Source organism: Lipotes vexillifer, unplaced genomic scaffold, assembly GCF_000442215.2.
Source record: "Lipotes vexillifer unplaced genomic scaffold, Lipotes_vexillifer_v1.1 scaffold543, whole genome shotgun sequence".
Lineage (NCBI taxonomy): Eukaryota > Metazoa > Chordata > Mammalia > Artiodactyla > Lipotidae > Lipotes > Lipotes vexillifer.
This window is the reverse complement of record NW_006799055.1, coordinates 4,269,169-4,277,275: the sequence shown is the minus strand read 5'-3', so window position 1 is coordinate 4,277,275 and position 8,107 is coordinate 4,269,169. Positions and strand designations below refer to the sequence as shown.

Here is an 8,107-nt window from a genome sequence, read left to right as displayed (position 1 = left end):
CTTTCCCTTTTCTCAATAGTTGGCTTTTCAGAACTATCTGGTTTCCCCCAAAACAAGCAGGATCAAAAGAGAACCATGGAAAAGGAAGAAGAATCTATCTGTTCACAACTCCTGTTATTTTCAACCCACTACTAGAAGGAAGGAAAGGACGAGGGAGCGGAGGAGGATGACAAGTATGAAAGTTTCTGCGTTTCAGAGAATTTTGTTTTAAAATTTCAAAAATGTAATCAAGGGAAAAGCCAGCATTTCTCTATCGGCAACATTGTAACAATGACCTCTAAATGTAAAAATGGATGTTCTTTTGGACACAATCTGAAGAGGGGTTACACTCCATTTGTAAAATCAAAAGACAGCTTCCTACCTCCTTATTTTGATGATAGTAGGAAAGAACTGGGAACCTCCCCTTGCTCCGGAACTTGGAACTACCAACAATGATTGGTTTGCTTGCTATTCGGGGAACATAAAGTTCTCTGGGGTAAGTTTCACAAATCTGTAAAAAATCAAATAAAATATAACCATTCTACTCATAGTTCAAAAACCAAGAGGTTAACAATCACCTTTAAAAACCACTAAAACTTATTAAATGCAAGAACAGTACTTGGCAGTACATAGACAAGTCACTGCTATGACGGTCTCTGACCCTCCCCTCCAGTATGTTTTCTGAGCCCCTCCAACAGGTGACAACGTTTTCTGAGCCCCCTTACCTTGTAGTCGCGGTTGGCGTCGGACAGCTGCCAGTTGGAATTCGGCACGCCCATCCTCTTATACTCTTCAGCGAGGTCAACGAGCTGCCAACCTCGCAGCCTTTCTGAATCATTTTGTTTGGGATTATAAGAGAATGCATAGAGATCTTCATATTTTGCTAAGGTATACAAAACACATGAATGTCAAAATGCAATTTATAGGACTTAATACACTACAAATGAAAGAAATTTTTCAGTTTTATCCCTCCATTTAAGAAAAATCTTCAAATAGATAGCTAATACCTGAACATACTTGAATTTAATATTTTCTCAGTTATTTGATGCAGATGATTATACCGAAAGGCACACATACTGATCTGAGATTCAATTTACACCATCAGCAAAAGCTAGTAAACAGTACAGACTCATACATTAAATACTCTACTGCAATATTTCCTTTTCTTAAAAGCAAAATTTTAAAGATACAAGTAGACCCTTCCCACCCACCACTTTTCCCAAATGAGACGTAAAATGGAAGCCCACCACTTTAATGGAAAGCTAGAGGTGGCATACAGAACCTGAGACTGCATATACACCCCAAAAGGACAGTGTGGACCAAAATCGTCAAGGGCTGCTCAGAGCTCCAGAGAGCACCCGCTTCTGAACAAGGCCAAGCTCCAAAGTCACAGAACCATCCCCGCTGTAAGGGCTGCCCTGGGGACAGTGGGACCAACAGCACAGGCTTCCGCGGTTAGGAGAGCAGAGTGAGCGTGGACCTGCTCCCAGACCACTGTGACCCAGGTGTTCAGCACAAAGGAACATTCAGAAACCAGTGTGCTTTGCCTCCAGAGAGAGCTGTGGAGTCCAGCACGTCGGCGTAGGGGCGTAAGATCTCAGGGGCATAAGCAGTGATGCGATTCCTCTCTAGGGCCATGTCGCCCTCACTGCCACCTCTGCTAAAGCAGGGGTCACCCTCTCTTCCCTCTGCTCACCCCCTCAGGTTCCACTCCCTCAGATTAAATGTACTAGTCCCACTGCTACCAGAGGAGCCTGCCCGTCCTTAACTTCTCATTCAGGAATCAATTTCCAGTCATTGCTCTCAGTTGTGGGATACCATTTTTAAAAAACAAAGGCTGTGCTACTGGTTTTATCAACTTTAAAGACATCCACGTAAATCTATGTTTTTTCAAGTCTGTACTACTATAAACGTTTCGCTCTTTCCTTATTATCCCTTCTTTCCTTATTGTTACCCCTTCTTCTTACAATTCAGATCAGAAGTTTCTCATTATTTCTAGGCCAAACTTTTTGGAACAGAGTGCACAAGACCTTGACTTAAGAGTACTTAAAGTACAAAATAACAATAATGAGATATTTTAAAAGTATCTTAGATAATCCATCTCATTTGAGCAAGTAAGCTTTGGTCCCGAAGAACAGTACCTTGTTTTGACAGCTGTAGCAAAGAGTTGTAAATGTCGTGGCAGTCTCTTTCTCTGGGAACAATGAAATGCACAGTCCGGAAGTTCTTGCACTGGATCACAAGAGGGCATCCAGAAGTCGTGAGAGCTAGTTTCTCCACCAAGGCAATATGGTGGTGCAGTATCTGCAGCGTGAGAAAACGTTTGACCATCATTATAAACAAGCACTAAGTATCTTACTCGCTTCCCAGAGTGCATAAATATTAGAAACGCCCTCTTCAAATACAGTCGCAAAGGTTATACACTACACACTCAAACTTGCACTTTTAAATGACCAAACGCCCAAGCCGGAAACTCCCCCTGATACCTCCCCATCGCTGCACGTGTTCCACACACCACGAGACCCCGAGAACGGCACCTCCTAAACACCTCTGCACCATCTCCTTCTCTCCATCTCCACTGTCACGGCCCTAGTTGCAATGTCCCCACTGTTTCCCACCTGAATTACTGTAAAGAGCCTCCTGAATGCTCTCTCCATACCTACTCTTGTCCCTCTCTAAGCCATTTTCTACAAGGCAGAGGAGTGACCATTAAAAAACAATAGTTATCATATGATCCAGCAATCCCACTCCTAGGCATATACCCAGAAAAGATGAAACCACTAATTCAAAAAGGTAACACGCACCCCAATGTTCACTGCAGCACTATTTACAATAGCCAGGTCATGGAAGCAACCTAAATGCCCACTGACAGATGAATAGACAAAGAAGATGTGGTACATGTATACAATGGAATATTACTCAGCCATAAAAAGAATGAAGTAATGTCATTTGCAGCAACATGGACGGACCTAGAGATTATCATACTAAGCAAAGTAAGTCACAAAGAGAAAGACAAATATATCACATATCACTTATATGTAGAATCTAAAATATGATACAAATCAACATATCTACAAAACAGAAACAGACTCAGACATAGAGAACAGACCTGTGGTTGCCAAGGGGGAGAGGGAAGAGGAGGGAAGGAGTGGGAGTTTGGGGTGAGCAGATGCAAACTATTATATACAGGATGGATAAACAACAAGGTCCTACTGCATGGCACAGGGAACTATATTCAATATCCTGTGATAAACCATAATGGGAAAGAATATGAAAAAGAATATATATGTGTGTAACTGAGTCAGTTTGCTGTACAGCAGAAATTAATACAACATTGTAAATCAATAATACTTGAGGCTAGGGAAGTGGGAAATAACATGACTAGATGGCTCTTTTTAAAATGCTTTTTTATAATTTTATTTATAAAAATAAAATAAAAAAAAAAGCCACCTAGGGGTGGGATAGGGAGGGTGGGAGGGAGACGCAAGAGGGAGGAGATATGGGGATATATGTATACATATAGCTGATGCACTTTGTTATACAGCAGAAACTAACACACCATTGTAAAGCGATTATACTCCAACAAAGATGTTAAAAAAATAAAATAAAAAATAAAAGTAAATAAATAAACAATAAAAAAGCCACCTAGTCATGTTATTTCCGGCCTCCCTAGCCTCATTTCAGGTCCCTTGCCACATCCCTAAGTTCTGGTGACAACAGCCTTCCTTTGGCTCTTCCAATGCACCAAGCTCCTTTACACAGCACTGCGGTGCTCCTACCTCTTCACCCAGGAACTTCTAGTGTTATTTCTGGCCTTTGCTTAAAATTCATGACCGAGAAAGAATGCCACTCCACATGACATCACTGTCTTATTAAAATAGGAGGGAAGGTGTGAACGTGACTTTGAAAATTTTTTGGTTGAGACAGATAGCCAACGATTACAATTTTTTGTGCATATTCAAAATAAAACATGAGCTAGACCATGTCCAATAATATAATTACAGTAAACAGCACAGCAGAGGTCTTCCTCACCCAGGTTTCTTTCTGATGAGAGTCTATAAACAGCAGATGTGTGGCCGTGAGATACAGCGTTCCTGTTAACGACTTGTTGCTCGTACTGAATCGGTCGAGCAATTTCACTTGCTCAACCTGAAAAAGAGAAAGGTGTTATTTCTCATTTCAAAAGTCGTATAAATTCTTTTCCTGTTATCCCAGCATTTAAATGTACATTTTCAAAATGTTTTCTCCTTCTGTTCAAAAACATAAGTTTATTTAAGATTGAAAGTTAAATTGCACATATCTTGGGGAACATATAAACCACCAACAATATAAGTATTATTAATATTTACAGTGACAAATATAACCAATAGAGAAGAACTCTGTAAAAAAGGTAACATAAATATGGAAGGGAATGGGCTTCCCTGGTGGCGCAGTGGTCAAGAATCCGCCTGCCAATGCAGGCAACACGGGTTCGAGCTCTGGTCTGGGAAGATCCCACATGCCGCGGAGCAACTAAGCTCGTGCGCTACAACTACTGAGCCTGTGCTCTAGAGCCCTCAGGCCACAACTACTGAGCCCGCACGCCTACAGCCCGTGCTCCGCAACAAGAGAAGCCACCGTAATGAGAAGCCCGAGCACCACAACGAAGAGTAGCCCCCACTCGCCACAACTAGAGAAAGCCTGTGTGCAGCAACGAAGACCCAACACAGCCAAAAATAAAATAAATAAGTAAATGAATTTATTAAAAAAAGAAATATGGAAGGGAACAGCAAGGATATGGTAAAAATAAGCATAAACGTTTTTTTGTATCCAAGAATCAATATCTTTTATTTAAAGCTGGCAAGTCAAGAAATAAATAAGGTTATCTAGAGTTAGGAAACTAAAATACCAGAAAAATATCAATCAGGAAACAGTTAATAGGTTGCAACCTACAACTTACTCTGCTCACCTCTGCACCCAGGATACTGTTCTGTGTCCAGCTCTGTGCTTTTACTCACCCCGTCCTCCCTGCCAACAGTCTCTCCTGCTCAGCTAAGTGAGAGGCATTCTTCAGGGCCCACTGATGTCCTGTCTCTTAACAGGAAAGCTTCTCAGTTAATTAATTAATGACTAATGTCAGCTTTGTATTTCTTCCTGGCTCTGGACTCCCTTGCATAGATTATGTTGCATGTTGCTCCCTCGCCCTCTAGCTGAGGCAGTGAAGTACACAGTACATCTTTATTGATAGTACAGACACAGACACACACGCGCGCGCGCACACACACACACACACACACACACACACACACACACGGGTGCCACTGGAGAGAGGGGTTAGAGTTGCCCAAGAATGTGCAGGAGACCACTGTTTTGAAAAGACAGTATTTATTACTATTCATTCTTATGGGGGGGGAGTAAAATAACCATTACCAACTTAAAAACATTAAACCACAGCTATAGCAGCAGGTTGTAGACAGTTCTTTAAATTGTGTGTTTTCAAAAGCACATAGCTAACCATTATCTCATTAATTCTATGCCTTTACCTCATATATATTTTCTTTTCTCTTACTAAAACTGAAGAAAAAAATGCCCCCATTATGAAATTATGATTTCCAAAATAATCAATAACTACCATTTAAAAGGCTAATCAGGGACTGCCCTGGTAGCACAGTGGTTAAAGAATCCACTTGCCAAGGCAGGGGACATGGGTTCGATCCCTGGTCCAGGAAGATCCCACATGCCGCGGAGCAACTGAGCCCGTGCACCACAACTACTGATCTTGCGCTCTAGAGCCCGCGAGCCACAACTACTGAGCCTGCGTGCCACAACTACTGAAGCCTGCGCGCCTAGAGTCCATGCTCTGCAACAAGAGAAGCCACCGCAATGAGAAGCCCACGCACCGCAATGCAGAGTAGCCCCTGCTCGCCACAACTAGAGAAAGCCTGCACACAGCAATGAAGGCCCAATGCAGCTAAAAATAAATAATAAATAAATTTAAAAGAAAGAAAAATAAAAGGCTAATCAGCTCCTCCTCCAAGATATTCAATGCCATCGTTTGTTTTTTTTTTTACTTATAACAGTACCCATTCAAATAAGTTAAAATTTAAATGTAAAATTAAAATACCTGGTTTTAATACAAAACTTTATCTGCATGGGTATGGCAATGAATTGAGTTTTAACACGTTCCTCTGGAAACTTAGAGACATGATCTAACTTAATGTATTCTAGCTCCAGTCCGATAGCTGATTTGAGAGACAAAAACTGTCAGATCGTCACACACTGTCCTTTAAGACAACAGGAAAACGTGCTTCTTATAAACCTGAATGAAGACTGGAAATCAACATCTATTTCATTGCTCAGGACCAGTTCTTCCTTAAATAAAAATCAAACTTTATTAGATTGATTATTAGATTTATTAGTTGATTAAGGTATCAACTCTACTCAAGCAAACAATCTGTGCCAACATCACACTGTAGCACTTCAGATATCCCCAGAGAAGAGAAACAAGTGTACTGACAAGTAGTTTACAAATGCGGGCCGGCAGGGGGTGGCGGGCTGATTTTATTACCATTGAATTAAACAGTAAGTTTGTTTTTTACAAAAAAGTCCACATGAAGGGTTTAAATCTGTGGATTTTAAAAAGATCATCGGGCTTCCCTGGTGGCGCAGTGGTTGAGAGTCCGCCTGCCGATGCAGGGGACACGGGTTCGTGCCCCGGTCCGGGAAGATCCCACATGCCGCGGAGCGGCTGGGCCCGTGAGCCATGGCCGCTGAGCTTGCGCGTCCAGCAACGGGAAAGGCCACGACAGTGAGAGGCCCGCCTATCGCAAAAAAAAAAAAAAAAAAAAAAAAAAGATCATAAATATTTCTTGTTGTCCTCCAATCACAAGCTTTAAATAATAATTTCTCTACAAGGCACAAAACCGTGTACACACGATTCTCTACATGCAAGACAATCACACCCTCTTCATCTGGATCTTGACCCTCTCTTGCCCACCCCTTACTTGCTACTACTACTCTTCAGGGCCCCATTCTCTGTAGGCAATCTCAACCACTGTCACTGTTGTAGTCTGTATGTTAATGACTCCCCAAACCGAATGTCCAGCTCTGATCTCTCCTGAGTTCACACTGTCTGCTACACACACAACAATAAGAGTTCCTGACGTAGTACTGAGGTCTTATCATATGCTCAGTACTACAATAGTGTTTAAATGAACATACGTGACTTTTTTTAATGTTCACAACTCCTGTGCGGTAAGTACTATTATTATCCCCATGGAAACTGAGAGGTAGGTTAGGGAAATGTGCTACCGTCAGCTGGTGAGTGGAACAGCCCAGTCTTAACCCTACATCATAGGTCTGATTCCCGCCGCTCTATTCTGCTCTACTTGGACATCTTAAGGGGCATGTTAAGCATACTGAGAACGAAACGGATTTCCCCTGACCTCTCACAAATATGTTCTTAATGCTGTATTTCTGAACTGAGTTAACGTTACTCCATCCTCATCCAGTCACCCACACTAGAAACCTAGGATCCATCCTATGACTTCTTGACCCCTAACATTCAGTGAATCACAACGTCTACCAATTTTATGGCCTGAATATACACATACATATATAAATATATATATATATACATATATACATATACACACACACACATATTTTGGCTGTGCCGTGCAGCATGAGGAATCTTAGTTCTTGGTTCCCCAACCAGGGATCGAGCCTGCACCCCGAGTGGAAGCGAGAAGTCCTAACCACCGGACCATCAGGGACGTCCCGTGGCCTAAATATGTTTAAATTCTGCCCCATCCACCATTTTTCAAGTGTTCCCACATTATAATGAAAGTGTCTGTTCAAGGGTCCATCTCTCCCACCAAGGCTGTAACATGTCCCAGGGCAAGGACTGTCTGTTATTTGTGTCTGAATACCTAGTGGCTAGCATAGCACCGGACACAGTAAATGTTTGTTGAACTAGGGTGAACTGCCACAAAGAAATTCCCCACGGGGAGAAACAGAAGGTGCCCGAAATTTACCAGTGGTCTCTCTTGCTGAAGTCATCAAGGCATTTATTAAACAGAGTTCTTTCTAACATTATACTGTTCCTCACTTCTCTCTGCCACCTTTTCCCTACAAAGTAGGTGAACGG

The 8,107-nt window shown here is 42.0% G+C and overlaps 1 protein-coding gene across 1 annotated transcript in view; it reads right to left on the bottom strand.

The window, feature by feature from the left end:
- MTMR6 (myotubularin related protein 6) overlaps nt 1-8,107 on the bottom strand; it is a 24,101-nt gene that overhangs the window by 11,330 nt on the left and 4,664 nt on the right. The window contains exons 2-5 of the mRNA XM_007471458.1: nt 4,012-4,128; nt 2,121-2,283; nt 705-862; nt 362-490 (exon numbers count right to left, since the gene is read on the bottom strand). Coding sequence (XP_007471520.1) covers nt 362-490; nt 705-862; nt 2,121-2,283; nt 4,012-4,128 — 567 coding nt within the window. The remainder of the gene's footprint in view (nt 1-361; nt 491-704; nt 863-2,120; nt 2,284-4,011; nt 4,129-8,107) is intronic.